The sequence below is a fragment of the Chaetura pelagica genome, unplaced genomic scaffold, assembly GCF_000747805.2.
Source record: "Chaetura pelagica isolate M959 unplaced genomic scaffold, ChaPel_1.0 scaffold76, whole genome shotgun sequence".
Lineage (NCBI taxonomy): Eukaryota > Metazoa > Chordata > Aves > Apodiformes > Apodidae > Chaetura > Chaetura pelagica.
Window position 1 is genome coordinate 5981444 of NW_009970723.1, and position 19348 is coordinate 6000791.

At 40.2% G+C, this 19348-nt stretch overlaps 1 protein-coding gene across 1 annotated transcript in view; it reads left to right on the plus strand.

The window, feature by feature from the left end:
* NECAB1 (N-terminal EF-hand calcium binding protein 1) overlaps window positions 1-19348 on the plus strand; it is a 56851-nt gene that overhangs the window by 13723 nt on the left and 23780 nt on the right. Inside the window, exons 3-5 of the mRNA XM_010006421.1 lie at window positions 98-206; window positions 10824-10849; window positions 13457-13554. Of these exons, the coding sequence (XP_010004723.1) occupies window positions 98-206; window positions 10824-10849; window positions 13457-13554 (233 nt within the window). The remainder of the gene's footprint in view (window positions 1-97; window positions 207-10823; window positions 10850-13456; window positions 13555-19348) is intronic.

A 19348-nucleotide genomic window follows, 5' to 3' on the forward strand; every position in this document is an offset into this window, starting at 1 on the left:
GCTAGGGCTTTTTAACAACTTCCTTTTCTACTGCATGAAGTAAAAAAGCAAAAGCATAAAGGAAATTAAGGCACTTTCTATTTCTTCATTGTTTCAGATGATGGAAAACTGTCTTTTGATGAATTCAAGGCTTATTTTGCCGACGAAGTTCTGAGTGGAGAAGAACTGCAGGAACTTTTTTACATGATGGATACACACAATACTGAGTAAGTGTCCCCTTCTTACAACCAGACTCAGACTCTTTGTACTCGAGAATGGAAAAACGTGGGTTTGTTTTTTAAATTTGTGGGGTTTTATTATTATTTGTAAGCCTTTTTTTTCTTTAGCAGAGAATATCTAGACTTGAAAAATATGTAGAATAGTGTCCTCCTGGGACACAGGCACACCTTAAGAATAGGTGCAACTTTATCAAATGCTATGGTTACTAGTTGAGAACAGGTAATGAAATGGGCACAGCATCCATCTGAGAGGGAGATCATTCTTGCTGTCCAGGAAAAGCCTGGCAAAAATTAGAGCACAGAAGTCACAGAGAATATGTATTGTTAAGGTAATGGATCAAAACGGGAAGAGGGGAGATTTAGGTTAGATGTTAGGAATAAATTTTTTTGTGTGAGGGTGGTGAGACACTGGAACAGCTCAAGGAATTTGTGGAAGCCCCATTCCTGGAAGTGCTCAAGGCCAGGTTGGGTGTGGCTTTGAGCAGCCTGGTCTAGTGGGAATTATCCCTGCCCATGCAGGAGGGTTGGAATTAGATGATCTTTAGGGTCCTTCCAATCCAAACCATTCTATAACACTATGATACGATTTTATAAATCATTTATTTCAGGGAATTGAACAGGTGGAAGACTAAGAAAACCTAATAAATTACCTTTTCCAACCAGAAGAAAGGGTGCCTTCTATTGATTGGTTATAAGGTAGAACCTAGATATAGATAACAAGAAAACATGCTTAAAACTTAGATTTAAAACAGCAACAAGAAGCTTTTTGAATAAGCTCCTTCATGAAGTCTTTAACTGACAGTGCCTGACTTGGCAGCTGAAAAGCATTGTACACTGTTTGATCTTTCTCTTTTACAGAAGCAAATATATTTGAAAGGCTTTCCCTTAGCACCTTTGAAAATTTTTAAGAACCCTGTAATTGGGCAGGCAGCAAGATGGAGCTCACCAAATACCAGGTGGATGTAGGAAAGAGAGACAGCTTGGACAGTATAGTAGAAATTTCTTGTTAGTATAGCTTTCCAGCAAAAATCACATGAAGCAGACATAATAAGGAGGCAAAAACTTTACTCAGTGGCATTTACTGAAAAGGGCAGATTATATAAAATGCCTCAAATTAACCAGTGGGCTAAGAAAAGCAGCAAAATGTTCAGTGAACCTTGGAAGAAGTTTTGTAATGCAAGGATTAGGAAAATCATGTACATATCAAACAATGCCCAAGTCATCTGTGTTGTGGTTTTCACTTGCAAGTTACCCAAGGGAATGAAATTAAAATAATGGTTTCTGCCTATAATTCCCAAATATTTTATGGTCAATTTTTAGAAAGGGAGGGTGAGAAATTCTACTCAGTAATGTGTCTAGCAGGAGAAGATCTGCACAGATTATTTTGTCTCTCTTATCCAATTAAAATACAGACTCTATCAAACTCTGAGCAAATAATTTATCTGCTCTGCTTCACTTCACTAGTAGTTCTCTGTCAGAGAAGTATTTCATAAGCATTGAGATTGTGCAGTGATTCACACTACACATAAATGCCTAGGACAGATGGGTAGGAAAGCATGGAATGATCTGCTAGACCATTTCTTGGAGGATCTCAAGATTTCATAGCCAGTTTGTCACAAGAGAAGTCTTTGGGTTATTTCTACCTGCATGAAATCTTTTAGCTCTGCCAGCATTCAAAACCTCACTGCCTGTGAATCTTTGTACTTCAAAGCCTGAATCAAAAAAAGGAAATGTGGCCTTGGGGTGATATCCATGGGCCACAAGCTCTTGAAATCTGAATTCCCATCTCAGCTCTGCTGCCACAATCTTTCAAAAAAAAAAAAAAAAAATGTTCAGAGCATTAAAGACTCACCCTGGCTTAACACTTTTAAGGGAAGTAAATTATCCAGGTATGAAAACCCCCTGTTATACAGGTCCTAATTTCAGTCTTGCTGAAGAGAGATTTAGAAGATTATTAACTTTTTAAAAGACTGAGCCAAGCTAATGCAACATACCTGTTACAGAGCAGACAAGCCAAGGAAGACTGCTAAAATGAGCAATTGCCATTTTCAGTCTGATAGCAGTGCAAATAAAAGGGCTTGAACTTCCCAGTAATTAAGGTTGTGTCTTCCTGACTATGATCTCTTGGTGCAGTGATGTGAAGAGTATTTGTACAAAGTAAAAGAAGAGTCAACTGGTGCTGCAGTGACCGTAATCACTAGGAAAAAAACAGATGTGTAGGAAATAGTTACCACTACATAACATTTCCAAAAGAAAGGTGAAATTGAAGTTTATTATGCAGGGATTAATTTATACATACACTTTGTCTATACCCTAAAGTACAGGCTATTGATCAAGGGTAGATCACTGCTTTTACTGAAAATTTGCATCAGCTAAGGATCTTTTCTCAATACATCACTGAGATACATATTTTGCAACTTATGCTTCTCCTGAGCCCTTAAAAAAACCTTAGTGCACTCTATGTGAAGCTGAGTTAACGTTTTTGGAGGAGTTTTGTGAGGGTGAAGGAAGGTCAGTGTGGTTTCTTGCTCCTCTCTTCATTCCCCAGCCTCTCAGCCCAATCTACTCAGCACTCAGCACAATCCTGCAGGGCTGGTGAGAACAATAGGAAGGGTGTTGGAGGCAAATGCTGGTGCTGCAAAGGTGTCAGAATTCTTTCCTGGGGCTGAAAAGGAGGGTGACAACAAAGGTCATAGAGGACATGGTCTGCAAGTCATAGATGAAGTTATTTTGAAGCTGAAGACCCATATGCTCTGCATCCTGGTTATTAATTCCTCTATCAAGTGAGAGTCAAACACTCATTTTGGTTGGGTAGCAGTTTTTACTGTCATGGCACAAGTATAAATCACTACACACAGCTCAAAGCAAAGGCTCTCAGGGACTGATGCTCAAAGCCACTTGAAGATAGAAGTGAGCTGGTGGTGCTACTACAAGGAACGTATTTGCGCTAAACACATCGTATTGCAGCACAGCTGAGCTGTGGTTTGGGACAACACAACAACAAAGGAACAGCCCCATGGCTGCTCACTCAACACCCCCCACACACTCACACTCTGGGATGAGGAGGACAAAGCTCATGGGTCGAGACAAAGGACAAGGAGGGCTTTTCACAGATTAAGGTCCTGGGCAAAACAGACTTGGGGAAAAAACAATAATTTAATTTCACACTAATCAAACATACACAGGACACAGACAACACAAAGAGCAGAGCTTGCATATGTTACCCCACCCCTCCCTTCTTCCCGGGCCCAAATCCCTTTGTTCCTGGTTTCTCTCCCTCCTTCCCCCCCAGTGGCACAGGGGGACAGGGGATGGGGTTTCGAGTCAGTTCACAGGCTGGTGGTTCTTGCTGCTCCTTCCTCCTCAGGAAGAAGGATTCCTTACAGTCCTTCCCTGCTTCCCCACAGGGTCCCTCCCATGGGAGAGAGTCCTCCACAAACCTCTCCTTCATGAGTCCTTCTCACCAGGTCTGGAACTGCTCCAGCCTCGGCTTCCCACAGAGTCAGGGGCTGCTTTGGGAACAGCAACTCCCCTGGCCCGGGGTCTTCCAAAGCTGTGTAATCAGAGTCCAGAGGCAGCAAATCCACTTGCCACAAAATCCAAGTCCACTGGCCAAATTCACCCCTCCTGGCACCTTCAGGAAATGTTCCACCACGTTCCTCCACGAGTGCAGGGGGACAACCTGACATCTCGCCATGGGTTGCAAGGAAACGTCTGCTTGGGCACCTTCTTCCCCCTCTTCCTCACCAACCACCAGCACCGCTCTCCTTCCCCAACAAAGCTCTTCTCTGTTCTTTAAGTGCCTGCTCTGCTCCAGTCTCATTTCAGTTCTTTTGTATGTAAATCGCTGAAGTGCATCTGTTGTCCCTCTGATGGCTCTTTGGCTGGGTTTGGAGCAGGGGGAGCTTCTCAGCTTCTTACTGGAGCTACTCCTGGGCCCCTTTCCCCGCTACTGAAAAACCCACCAAACCACAACAACAGTTCAGCTTCAGAGGAGGTAGTTCTGTGAAAATATAGCTGTTTTGTGTACATGTGTTATTGACAGAATAATTGTCCTGGGAGTAGACAAAAGTATCAGAAGCACAGACTTTTTTATACATGGTGAGAAGTATTCAGGAAAAGCTTGGTATTTGTGGCTTATGGGGTGAATGCTTTTACAGCTCATTTCCTTGGCAGATCTGCCCCCGACTAATTTTAATGTCAGCTGTGATGACCCCATGTTTCAGCAGAACAAGAATCCTTGACATGGTTAATGGTTTAGTGAATAGGTTTTAGTAGTCATTGCAAATGTAAACCTCCCTTTTATTCTTATTCTTCTGCCTTCCCTCTCCTCACTCTTAACTTACATGGAAATTGTTTTTGCATAATGGCATCCTCAGGGAAAAGGTGTCAGAAGATAATGAGAAGATTTGGCAGTTACAAACTGAGAGATATGCTGAGGATCACTAGGGAATTTAGTCTGCAGCATTGCCAAAGAGATAGTGTGATAAATGCTTCACTGGTAACTGTCTTCTATGAGTCAGTGGGGAATCAGACTTGTTTTTCTCACTTTCTCATTGGCAAAATGAAGTCCCCAGCCAGGACCTTAGATTCAAGGTAGGAGGGATGCTAGAACTATTGAGTTCCATAACCTTGGATACAGCCATCTTCCCAAAGGCAGGGAGGTCTCATTAAGCCTTTGTCTGTGGCACAAGTTAAGGAAGATAAACTATACACAGGACAGAGATGAGTATCTTGAGGGCTTGAGAGCCTTGGCCACCTGCAGCAGTGAGCTTATGCTGGGCATTTGAGAGTGTCTGTCACTTCTTGTACTGCACAGGTAGGGATGGGATTTAGCACTATGGATAGAGTGCTACACTTGTGTGTGTGTGTGTATGTATCAGGTGTCTAAGGCTCCCTATAGTCAGTGAAATCACTGGCACATCAGAAGTAATACTGCTCGCCCAGGTTTCAGTGCTGTTGCCCAGGCATAACGCCTTTAAGATGCTCCCACCTGAAATGCAAGCCTAAGGTAGACAGGATGACACAGAAGCAGCTGGGACATGGGTGGTAGGAGAAATGCTAGTTCATCTGGAACAACACTAGATGACTGTTATATCCATTTACTCAAGCTCCTGCTAGCTGGTCTACTTAAAAGCCTCCAACTCCACTTAATACACTGGGGCTCCTTTGCCTGGCAGGATAGGTTGAACACTCAGCACACATGTGGATGTCTATATTTAGGACTCTGAGTCCCCAAGTGAATCCACCTCCCCAGGTCTTCATTAGCAGAGCCCTAGTTCCTCCATTTGGTCAAAAGAGAAATTTTGAGATCACTTCCCCTAATTGCAAAATCCAAAAGGATGCCAGTTTCATGCCTGAGCACAAGAGGTTGGTTAGCATTACCCTTGCAATAGTGGGAACTCATCCAACTAGCCTGCAACCCATACCACTGTGCCCTGAAGCCAAAATGAAAAGCATCTTTCATGGAACCACAGTGCTTCCCTCAAGACTCTGGTTTTAAAGGTAACAATGACAAATCCTCAATGGCTGAACACAAGTCTAAGGGTGGTCATTATCTGTGCCTTGGATGGTGTGGTTTTTTTTGTTTCAGTTGGAAGCGGTATTTTAGTCTCATGCTATTGCTGATTTATCATGGTTCAATACAAGTACACAGGAAAAAAAAAATATAACTTCTAACTGCAATGAAGTAAAATAAATAATTTATTAAAAAACAGCATGAGATACAGACAGGCTCCTTCAGGTCCTTCTCCGACTGACTGAAGAAGCCCTTCTTGTTTTCTTTGACATCCCTTGCTAGATATAATTCCCAGTGGGCCTTAGCCTTTCTTGTTTTCAATACAATAGCTACAGTGATCAGACTAGAAAAGTAGTACGAGTATAAAGGTAAGATGACGGTCACAATGAGATGATCATACAGCTTCATATTTCATGACTAAACAAAACAAGTTCACTGAGAATGATTTACACAGTTCTGATGCTAACAGATCCTCTGGTCAGACAGACAAGCTGCAAATAGAGTTGCTTGGAAATTTTCCATACGAATGGTGATTTTTAATGGGAAATTCAGCTTTCTGTAGAAAAAATGAGAATCACTCACACTGGGAAAATGAAATGGTAATGAGTAGTTTCAGTTGCATTGACCTAAATGCAGCTGACCTTGAATGTTTCATTTCGGTTCAGTTCTTCAGAAAATAACATTGGCTTCCTAGCAGTGAGCTCATTGCTTAGTGGCAGGTGTGGTCTGGGGGCCTAGTCCCTTCCACAATCTGGGTTTCCCAGAGAACCACAGGAGTTTTGAAATCTCTGTCAACATGTGCTTTTCCAAGAAGTTTAATAAACCAAAGTAAACATCTTATTTTGTGTAAGAATAAATAATTTAATCTCAGTTTATGAAAAAAAAATAAATCATTTGGGGTCAAAACTAGAAGTTGAAACATTATCAACTTCTGTGGGGTGAAAACCCAGAAATTTGCTTCATGTGGCAAAAGAAGCATCATGATGTTGCCTCTCCTTGTTTAGGTTGGTGTGATTCAGACTCAACTGAAAAAGTGATAGGTCTGCAGCCCTTGTGCAGTTCTCTGTAGATTTTAGCATGCACCACAGCTTTTAATAGGGTTATTAAGACTCTTGGCAACACAAAGACTGTTATAACTGGAATGATTAAGGTGGCTAATGCAAAGGTCTTTTTTATTATTTCAGATCTGTTGTTAGTGAGGAAAAAAACAAAAAGAACAACTCCATTATCTCTTCTTGTGCTGCCACATGCAGAGCAGTAAGTGACAGTTCTGCAGTTATTACTTGTCTGAAGCCAAGGATAAGCAAACTGGCAATTATATAGTGAGGCAAAATTTGGGATATTGAAAGAGCTGTGACCTCACTGCCTGTGTCAGCACCTAAACAACCAGCCACATTGGCTGCTGCATCTGAAAGTCCAGAGGGTGCACAGTCCAGCTAGCCCTGGGGCTGAAGAGCAGCAAAGTTCTCAGGGCTCCCCAGGGACAGGGGTCCAGAGCTCTGTCCCATTTTTGCCCCTTCTTCCTCCTTTCCCTATTCTGTGGCAAGAAGCCAATGCCTGGGCTAGTCCCAGCACCTCATCCTACTAATTGCAAAAGCCAGTTCTGCCACCACTGATAAGAAACCTTGAACCAATCTGAGGTAAAAGGTCTTTGCTGTTGCAAAGGGTCAATGAAGCAGAATACCCTTAAAATGGAAGTGCACATACAAGACTTCTTTACACAAGACCTTCTGGAGTGCGGGAGCACTCAACCTCATTTCACTGATTTGAAGTGGGATGGTATGCAGGCTTCCTTGCCACAGAGAGCTTACAGCTTTTTGGCAGAGATTGTCCATGGATGACCGTGCAGTTGCCCTTGCACAGTCTAAGTAAGACTTAATTACTTTCAGTAACAAATTATATGCTTCTACTTAACAACAGGAGATACCAGCTTCAAACTTTCCTCCCTAAAAACAAATTTAGCAAAGAGACATGCAAAAAGGATGCAAAAGAGCTGGCTCAAGCCTATGAAATAAATCCTCATATATGAGAATGAAGAGAGATCTGAAGAATGACATGTTATACCTCTCCAGCTCTGATAGTCACAGCAATGAATTTCCTAAATTAAGATATCTGATGAAGTCTTTCATATAGCATTGGATTCTTCAATAAAATAGCTGCTTTAGATGGCAGGGTCCATACTTTAGATATAATTTCTGTCATTGCCTCTTTTTGTGGTCCAGAGAGTAGATGCAGATCTTCTGCTGGTACCTTTGTCCAGAGGTGCCTTTTGTCCCAGAGAACGGTATGTGTCAGATCAGTGGGTGGGGCTGTGGATCAGTGGATCTGCACCAGCAGATGGGTGGAATAGCTTTAACCTCCACGCCTTCCTGGCTGTCCCCAGGCCACAGCTGACTGTGGCGTGCAAAGCAGGAGCATGATCAGAACAACAGCTGCCTTGGACTCCTGCATTTTGGGCCACTTCCAGAGGTACCACAAATAGGCGCTTTTGCCACAGTTAATTTAGGGGAATTTGTGTATGTTTCTGTCACTGAGCAACAGGTATGAGCAACTTTGCAGTGATCAGGACTGCTCAGTGGAATATTTGCAATAGTTCTTTAAAAAAGATCATGGTACTAGGTAGCATTGTTGGCTCAAAGTCAGGTGTGCAAAAGGACTGCAGTTAGTAGTCAAATACAAATTGAGAGCAGAAGTTAAAAAAATTATCATGCTAACATGACGTGAAAGTGTTTGGCTGCACCCTGCTCTTTGGCTGCTTATCAGGAGTGGAATGTTAGTGCCTGGATGTGAGTCATCCAGCAAATACTGCAAATCACACGTTTGGCGTTGCTAGATTATAGGTCTAAGCAGAAGCATCCTTGACATATGTACCCACTGAAATGATGATAGGCTCACTATAAGCCTGAGTACTGAGTTACAGAAACAGCCCTCTGGTACACCTCACTCCTGTACTATTAAATATATTTCAAACTTCTTTAATTGTTTCTGTAGCATCCTGCTAGGAGCTCAACATTGTATACAGGAAGAGATTTCCTAGGTTTGTTCATTACTGTATTTGAAGCAGCATGTTATTATTTGTAAGAGAATTAAATAATCAGTGACACAACATTATAGTTTCCCTGGCTAGAATAGCATGATCCCCTTCAAATAGGATGCCAAGAACAAAGGAGCCTCAGAGGGTACTTATAATAGAGAAGGAAATACTGTGAGTATGTTAGACTGAAATCATGCTCTTTATGTCATGCTTCATGAAAGCTGCTGCACAAATAACTTTGGACAATAATTATCTCATTATTCAGCTGCTCAATTCTAACTGAAAATCAATTCAGCACCATTCCATTTCCATTTTAACTTCTAGTCCATTTGCAGCTGCATTGCTTCTGTGAATAGGACTAGGAGCAATGTTCTGAGGACAGCAGCACTGAAAGCCTCCCTTCCTATATCACTACCACACAGCTGAGGATACTGCAGAACAAGGACCAGAATGGATTTTAACGTGAAATTTTAACATGAAGTTTGAAAAGAGAGCAGGAATTTGCCTAGCTAACAATGTGAAAGGCTGCTTTAAACACAGTTATCAAGCTGTACATTGAGAAATGCAAGAAATGTCTTTGACAAAGAGAAGGCATTAGGGCAGGTGATGTGAAAGGGCAAAAAACGCAGGGACAATGAACAAAGAGTAGGCATCATAACAGTAAAACCCTGTCATTTAACATCATCATATTCTGTCACTGCTTTTTGACTCAGGCAACTTTCCAGCTTTCAGGGTTTCAGTTTGCATTTGAGAAATGAACATACATTGACCTAACATTTAAGTTTCTCAGTTTCAGCACTGATTCTTACCATGAATTATAATCATATTTGCCACCCATTTGCAGCCATCCATTTGGCCTATTTAAATATAGATCAGGTCACCTGTAGTTAATAAAAGTTGTGAGAAAATATCATTTAAATATTCAATTAAAAGTGTTCAGGAATTTTTATAGCCCTAAGAGTGCAAGTTTGTGACAACCCAGGATCTTGCAATTTCTGCCTGTTTCTCACTCTCATTATATAAAAGCCAGATGAATAGAAGCCAGCATTGGTGAAAGTGACTTTAAGATAATACTGTGTCATCATTTTATTAAAAGGTCAATAAAAAAGCCCATTAAAAAGATAAGTGAAAAAATCCTACGTGCATTCAGCCACTCAATATTCACCCCTCAGCGAGATTCAAAAAGGACATTCATGCTTTTAAGTTTCCTTAATAATCAGTTTCTTTTCCTCCTTGGAAGAAAGCCAATATGTTAACTTCCAGAATTGAGCTGTAGGTCAAATGGTTTCTCTTTTAACTATTAAAGCCTTAGAGAGAAAATATTGCTTAAAAATTGACCAAGACGAAGTCTGTTTGAAATGAACCGGTTTGAACTGTACGGAATGCTTTCATATAGTGTTGTATTTGTATGGGAATATGGCAATAGAGCTATTTCCTTCACATCACTAATTTTGTTGAAGTTAGTACTGGTGAAACAGTTTTGTATGGCCAGAAAGACTTAGAAACTATGTGTGCTGATGGGTTCTATCCTCCTGCTGTACTGCCTCTCCTGTGCAGCATTACTGCCTGGTGAAGACTGCAAACAAGAACAATCTGTTGGGTTTTCCCCTATTTTAGCTCACTGAGCCATGCTGCCCAGCATGACAGCCATATAAGAGGAGTATAGGCAGAAAGGTGTAAAAAAACAATTTTGGATGTTTAGATGGATTTCTGCCAGCACTAGAACCATGTGTGTAAAGCCTGAGGAGCAGCAACTCTCCACCATGATGTCCAAAGGTTGAGCGAGTAACTTCAAAGGGGGGTGGCAGTGAGTAGAAAGGTGGGAACATTATCAAGAAGAGAGGCTGTGCCTGCAGCCAGCTACAGCTCAGCTACAGCCTTCAGCTACAGCCTTAGGATAAGCCTCCCTAAAGCAGCAGAGCAAGGCCAGCAAGGGCCAGTCGCTCTCATCTCCTCCTACAGCCCAGGCAGGCTAATAATGAGCCCTGCTATTTACCAATCCTACAACAAACATTAATAAGCTCACTAACCTTCTGTCTTCTTCTCTTTCCAGCAATCTTGACACAGAAGAAGTCTGCAGTAAGTTCCTTTTTTTTGGTGAGGAGATAATCTGTGCCTGCAGCAGCCCTATGCAACTGAGCATACCATGTGATAGGATTTTTCTTCTGTTTAATCTTTGTAGCTCAAACAGAAAACTCCCGGAGAATGCAGATGGCTTATAGTCTTTAGATTGTCATGCAGAAATTATTTTGACCTCTGACTTTCAAGATCTGTTCTGATGTAAAGATAGATAGACAGACATACACCTTTTATCTTATATCCCTTTCATGTGAAATCTTTTTTTCTAGTTAATTAATCACTGAGAGATATGAGTGCTGTGGCAATTTTGAAAGAGACGATTGTCATATTAATACCTCACTAGAAGAAAGCTCATTATTTTTCTCCAACTTGAGCCAGTGAGAACAGCAGTTTGGCAAGTTCTGTCATCCTTCATCACAAAAAAAAACCTCATGCAAGGCCTAGAATTTGCCCCAGTAACACATTGCTGTGCTCCATTCTCAGCTGTGAGTCATTTCCCCCAAACCCTGCTTGCTCTCGAGCTGATCTTGCAACATCTGATTTAGGAGTTTTGCTTGCAACAGAAAACAGCTCACATAAAATTTCTGCAAGTCTTCCCACTTAAAAAAAGAAAAAAAAAAAAAATATATATATATATATATTGTCAAAAACATCCTGCTTCTGAGGAAAGAAAATGGTAGACTGATAAATTTCCCAGTGGTTAATGTTGAAGATGTATAAAAGCTGAAAACTGTCAAGTTGAACATTAACTCATTTATTCACCCACAGAGTGACTCTACCCATGGCCAAGAACCAAGTGAGAGGCACCTCAGCCTGTCACTTATAAACACATGACAAGAGACTCAGCTGAAGTCAATTGGGCTGTGACAACTTCTGCTGGCGGAAAAAAAAAAAAATATATATATATATTGTCAAAAACATCCTGCTTCTGAGGAAAGAAAATGGTAGACTGATAAATTTCCCAGTGGTTAATGTTGAAGATGTATAAAAGCTGAAAACTGTCAAGTTGAACATTAACTCATTTATTCACCCACAGAGTGACTCTACTCATGGCCAAGAACCAAGTGAGAGGCACCTCAGCCTGTCACTTATAAACACATGACAAGAGACTCAGCTGAAGTCAATTGGGCTGTGACAACTTCTGCTGGCGGAAAAATCTGGCCAAAATTCTATAAAATGGGTCAAGGAAGACAGGGGAGTTTGTTCCACAAGAGATTTGCTGCTGTGGAGACTTACAGATTTGCTCTGAACCAGCTGGCAGGAGGGCTGAAGGAGCATCTCAATCCTGCACTGGGTCTATTTACTATCTGTTTTTATTAAACATGGGCTCCTTCAGCTGCCTTTTAAATCTTTCATAGGTTGCATAGGTTTCATAGGGTGTTCCTCATCTGTGAATCTCATAAAGACTTTATTCAACATATGTTTTAGCTAGTGATTATATTACTTTTTCTGACGTATGTCAGTTTTCCTCAGAAATTAAGCTTCATTTCCTGGATAGTAATTCACAATATGTTTTCATTCCAAGTAACTTTGTTCAGCCTTTTGGCAATACCAATTTGTGTCACAGTGCTCCTGAAACCTTATGCTTTCATGACTCCCCTGAGAAGCTCACACTGACCTCTTAAAAGCCTCAAAGTATTGCTACTTATAATTTCAAAAAGCTCCTATCTAGTCTTCTTGCTGTCTGTTATTTAGATGTTTTTTCATGCCCCTCTAGGTAATCTGATGTGTAAATGCCTTGTCTAACAGTCTCCAGCTTTAGCATAATTTTCTATCTTTTTCACGTTTTCCTTCCAGTGCCTCCCCCTGTTGCATTTTCCCTCATTGACAAATTGGGAATTTGGATCCTCATTTCCCAAAGTTGCCTCCTCCTTTCACTGTGATCCCTTTGATTGAATTATGCCCCCTGACAGTACATCAGCTCTTTCTGTTCAAATGTCCTTTGCTTTGAGCAGCTAACCAGGAACATCCTGCAACTTACAGTATTTCCATGATTTTTGTGAGAAGTGTTTTGCATGCCTTGTATTTCTTGAAAATATAATCACTGTACCTGGGGCTAGGATCTTATCTGGCCAACTCATGGTCTCTCTTCTTGGAGAGAACCAACTGGTCTCAGCTGACCCCAACTCAAAACAGTGCCCACTTGGCCTTATCTCCTCTAGGGGCTTTATCAGTGTTACTCATTTTTGTGTCAATATAATCAGATTTAGTACATACATCTGAAAACTTTATTTCCTGCTAGTAATTGTGAAGTAGGCTATTCAACTGAAAGTCCAATTTAGAAAGAAAATGTAGTAGGTCTCTTTCAGCTCTCAAACTGGTATTTTATTTATTTATTTTTTTTGTCAATTTGGCAACTCATTTATTGAAAGAAAATGTTTCAAAACACTGATTTTAGTATTTTAAGTACCCCAGGAATGATTTTGAGGGAAATAATACAAAATTTAAAAATAAATGAATCCCTTTCATTGTAGCTCTTATTAGTTCTATGTATTTAGATCACTAATAATACCGTAACTGAATTCAGACTTGATAAAATTGTTTTTTAATTAAATACTGATTTTTCAGGACATGAATAGGTGATGTGAGGTTGTCTTTTTCTTTTAGAATATTTTTCCCAGCACTTAGGAGAATATGAAAATGTTCTATCTGTCTTGGAAAACTTAAACATAACGATACTGAAGGCAATGGACAAAACAAAGAAAGTAAGTAAAAATTGTGACATTTTCTTTACATTGTGTGTTTTATTTGAACAGGCATGCAGTATTTTTCTTGTCTAGATAAAGTAACTAATTTGTTTTTAAGATCTTCCACATATACAGGTTTGTAGCAAAAGTTCAGTAGGAGAAGGCTTATCAGAATTGTTGAGTATCAAAGCTGCAAAGCTCTGCCTACAAAGTATTCTAATTTGTATATAGCTAATACTGTATTTATTAGTTAAATGAAGAATTTTCTTCATGTTGTCATACCAAGAGAGTGTTCCATGTCCTATGCCAAATATGGGTAAGTATTATCAGCATATCCACATCTGAAAATAGGCTGAATTAGGAAAAAAAAAAATAAATCATTCTTAAAAAAATAGAAAACATGTTAGTGGAAAATGCTAATGACCTGGACTATATGAATGACTACCACTAAATTAGGTGGGCAAGAGTCACCTGGAGACATACTGGGGAGTCACATTTATGTTATGTAAAATGTAGATTCAGAATAGAGTAAAAAGATTAAAAAGAGTTGTAATGTCTTTTCCTGTGTGACCTGAAGCTGAACCCCAGGTCTTTATGTGGTTATATGATTATAAATCCATCCTCTCAGCAGCATCTGTGTGTCCCAACTTCTTAGTCCCAAAATATAACTGGACAATGTATATAATTTTAAGTATTCTGATTGATTGTAACAACAGAAGACATAGAAATTTGAGTTGAGTGAAACATCCTGACCAAGAACAAGATTTAATTTCCATTTCAGGCATTTTAAACAGCAACAGCACCCACAGTGTCAGCAAAAAGAAGGTGTTAGGGCCGTTGCCCACCAGCGCAAGGAGGGGGTATTCACCCCAGAGGGAGGAGGTGTTCCTCAGGAACAATTAAGCTCAATTTCTCCAGCTTTTCATCTGATGGGGGATGTAGCCATGCCACAGGACATGCTAGGTGGCCAATCCACTTGGCACTCAATTAATTATGGTAATACCTGATGATATGTTCATAACTACTTATTCATATGTTGAGGAGTGTTGATCCACTTGAGGGTAGGAAGGCTCTACAGAGGGATCTCGGTGATGCAGGAGGGGCTCATGCTCTGTTGCTTGAAGGGAAGGTGCTAAGCAAAAATGCAGAGAGATAGAGCAAGGAACATCCTTCAGCAGGGAGAAGGTTGAGTTGCATTTGCAAGTAACACTTCTTACCAAACCCGTTTGTTTTGGTGCTGGGCTCTTGTGGTTTATCCTTACATAAGGAAGGGAAACATCTAAGGAATTTGAGAGGCACTTGTGGCACTTCATATTGGGTCTTTTCTATCCTTAGGATGGAGAGTCTGCATCAGCTGCTCTTACAGAAGTGGTGAGAACAGATTAATTATAGCTATCAGTTGTTTTTCTTGTACTTGACAGGTTGATAGTTTCCCAAAATACAAGCCAAGATAATTTTGTTTATCTCGTATCTTTTTTGTCTTATAAACAGGAAGCATTAAAAATTAATTACTCAAAAAAACTTTACAAATGCATTGGAAGACTTGTTTCTTTAAGCCTTTTTTTTCCTGACATCTTTTATATCAAAACCTGGAAGCATATTCAATTAAAATATCTAATCTGAACTTCTTTATTACCCAAATAAACAAAACATTTTCAGCAAGCTGGTTTTTTTTATTACATTCTGTAGCTTGAAGTCACATATAAGTACAATGAAGAGAAACTCTGCAACTTGCAGTACAGAAGATAAAATCTGTCACTCAGTAATGATGTAGATACATAAAATTAGACCAGGTTTTTTAAGGTACTTGACATTTTGGTTCTATTGACTTGTGAATACCAAGAATCAGAGACTTAGAGACTAAAGAATGTCTTCCTTAAGCTATCAGGCCATAAAATTGTTGCTCTTTAACAGCTATTCAGCAAGAACAAGTTTTGCTCTATCATTTTTATTCCTGTTATATTCCTCTGTCCCACAGAGGAAGAGCTGGTGATGGATTAACCTGACAGTACCTTTTATCGGAAGGCAAAGCATCCATTTGAAGTTCACTTTTCTTCACCAGCTGAAGAGCATTCCCCTCTTCCGCCTCCTTCCATCCCTTTTGCTAACAGCATGGGGTCACTTTCCAGCCAGGATGGCAAAGTGAGTGTGAGCCAGCAGTGTGCCCTGGCAGCCAGGAGGGCCAACTGTGTCCTGGGGTGCATCAAGCAGAGCGTTGCCAGATGGTCAAGGGAGGTGATTGTCCCGCTCTACTCTGCACTGGTGCGGCCTCACCTTGAGTACTGTGTTCAGTTTTGGGCACCACAATATAAAAAGGACATCAAGCTATTGGAAAGTGTCCAGAGGAGAGCCACAAGGATGGTGAAGGGCCTGGAAGGGATGAAGCTGAGGTCATTTGGATTATTCTGCTTGGAGAAGAGGAGGCTGAGGGGTGACCTCATTGCAGTCTGTGGCTTCCTCAGGAGGGGAAGAGATGGGGCAGGTACTGGCCTCTTCACTCCTGTCACCAATTGCAGGACTCAGGAAAATGGCAGGAAGCTGAATCAGGGGAGGTTTAGGTTAGATATCAGGAAAAGGTTTTTCACCCAGAGGGTGGTTGAGCACTGGAACAAGCTCCCCAGAGAAGTGGCCACAGCACCCAGCCTGCCTGAGTTTGAGAAGCATTTGGATGATGCTCTGAGGCATGTGATGTGATTCTTGAGGTGCCCTACACAGGGCTGGGAGTTGGACTTGATGATCCTGATGGGTCCCTTCCAACTCAGCATATTCTATGATTCTGTGATTCTGTGTGAGCCCACTGGCACCTGCACAGTGAAGGGCAGCAGAAGCTTGGGAGGGAACAGAGATATTTTCAGATTATTTTGAACCTCCTGCTTCTCAGAGCACTTTATGCTACAGTGTTGGTGGAAGCCTTAACCACAGCTGGCTGGTGGCCAAGTGACTGTGCTGGGGGGTTTCAGGACGGGGATATGCTTCCTGCTCCATGATTACAGTGGCTGTTGGCTTGAGCCTCACCTAATGCATTAGTCTATCGTGGAGCTGACAATGGTCTTTATGTACAGCATACCAGCTCTTAACTTACTGGAGTAACAACTAAAATTCAGATTTTTTTCACTGGCACATTGGTGAAATGGTGGGAATTGGGAATTACTGAGAGCAACTGAGCCTGGCAGAGGTACTACCTCAGGAGAGTGGCACTGTATGCCCACATAGTTGTTTCTTTTTCCTTGCAAATGAAGGCCACCCTGTGAGCTGTCTCAAAAGTGACTTAAGCCCAGCATACCTGTTGTAAAAGTGACCTGGCCTCCAACAAAAAGCTTTATATCTAAGCTTTTTCTGTGGTTATACTGGTTATACTTATTAGACCATATATTTTAGTTTCAATAGAAAAGAATGCAAAAAAGTCCAATAAAAAAAAAAAAAACACAACAGTAAATTGAAACTGAAACTGGCTTTTGTAGTAAACAATTAATATAAGAAGAAACTTTGATTCAGTGAGTAAGAGTAGGGCTTGACCCTATATAACTTTATCTATTAAGTACAAATCAAATAACTTTATCACAATGGCAACCTCAAATCTAATATAAAGGGAACATCAAAATAACCAAGAAAGACTGTCAGCAAAGTAGGAAATTGTTTAGACAAATATTGAACATCCCCTCTTAATCTGTTCCTCTGTGTCATCTTTTCATCATACTTGTTTCATTGTTCTCATTCAATTTCCTTACATTTCTTTTCTTCCTCAAAAGTACAGCAAGATCTTTCTTCTGTAGATGAAAGCCCAAAAGCACTTTGGCTAGAGTAGTTAATGTACACTTTTTAAAAATTGCATCTAGAGAGACATGGCCCCTGAGTTGCATGGTCCTCCTGTAATAATTTATTTTTCTGCTTTGTTCAAAAAAATCCAAAGTTAAATGAAGTCAATGCAGCCTTGTTATTACTGAAAATCTTCTTGAGTAGTGTAAAAATAGGAACCAGTTAAAGTAAGAGAGAAGATTATAGGAGCTGAAAGATAAGATATGCAGTTTAGTTACTGATGATGCATTTATAGTAATTATGTAAATTACTGCATTCTGAAGGGTTGATACTCATTATAACCCAGAATACCTAGATTTTTGTAATTGCATATTTGAATAATAGTAACAGTAGTGATTATGTAAATTATATTGCAAAACAAAATGGGGGAAAAAAACTAGATAAGCATATGTCGACAATAGAGTTTTACAACTAACATTCTGTTTGAGCAAAAACGAAGTTTCAAATCAGTTTTTTGTTTTTTCAAAATCTGTGTTAAATTGGCTGAAGCCTTTCCTCCCGTCCTCCCTTCCCTTCCCTTCCCTTCCCTTCCCTTCCCTTCCCTTCCCTTCCCTTCCCTTCCCTTCCCTTCCCTTCCCTTCCCTTCCCTTCCCTTCCCTTCCCTTCCCTTCCCTTCCCTTCCCTTCCCTTCCCTTCCCTTCCCTTCCCTTCCCTTTTCCATGTGATTAGAAGAGTTTCCAGAGTCTAGTCTTGTTCTCTTTTAAAATGCACTTTTTACAAATAACACGGTTTGCAGACTGCATGTAATGAATAGCTGCTGTCTAAGAATAACTTCAGGCCACTATTGCTCAGTTTATCCTAACTACTAATTTTCATACTTGGGCTTTTAATCCAGTTTATTTGTTCACTTCATTCATCCCTAAATTCTTTTCAGATCTAAAATGCAATAGCTGTCTCCCATCTTGATGTTTTAAAGTAGACAACATATCTAGATTCCACTGGAAATGAAAAGCCGGAACAAAAAGGAGTTCTTGGTTTTATTATACCTCATAAAAAAATAGAAATATGTTCAGGGTGGAGATTACATAAAACACTGAAGGCAGACAGATGAAGTTCAAGACAAAAAGAGCAACAGTGGTACATGCTGCAATAAGCAATGACTGTTTTTAATATTCTAAGCCAACTGATAAAAGTACTACAATGTTATGGGTAGCTTAACTGCCCACAGTTCATTCTTCCTGTAGATTTGGTTGCCTCACACTGTCTTTAAAAGATAAACTCTATTGCATTAGTTTAACTGGACATGTATCTCCCTGTACTACAGTGACTAAGGGTTTTGATTCTCATAGTTATTTGGAAGATGTGAGATACTGATCGAAAGATCTTAGATGAAGAAGAGAGTTTCAGGAAGAGTGAGTACTTTCTGAATTGCACATCACAAAACACCCTCTCAGAATATTTCTTATTGAGCTAGTCAAGCCAGCTGTAGCCTCAGGCTGTGTCTTTCCTGTGTTGTGTTTTCACATCCTATTGATTGTCTTCAGGCACCATCAGTGGCTGGGCACCACTTGCATGGATGTCATTGGTTAATACCATGGAGGGGAATAAGGGTTGAAAGATTTGCTGTAAATGTATGTTTTTCACATGGAAGACAAAGGGAAAGACACACAGAAAAGCAATGGAAGATGTAGCTGTGTACATATTAGGCATTATGTGGCCAGCATCAAGAATGCAATGTTGAATGGAGAAAAAAAATCCTACTCTGCTGGGCAGAAGTTAGCTACATTGCAGCAAAAAATGGCATTCATTGTTGGGCCCAAAGAAGAATAAAGTAAGATTATTCTGGTCAGAAACTGGTTCTGTTTTTCATTCTAAGAAAACAATATCAATAATAGTTTTAAGCAGTCAGAATTTGACAAAAGGATAAAAAGTAGTAACATCAACATATCAGAATAATAATTTGTTGTTGAGCTCCAGCTGCTAGGTTTTAAGAACTGTTCCTATTGTTTCTCATATTCTACTGTTTGTAGTTAAAATAGAATCATAGAATCATTAA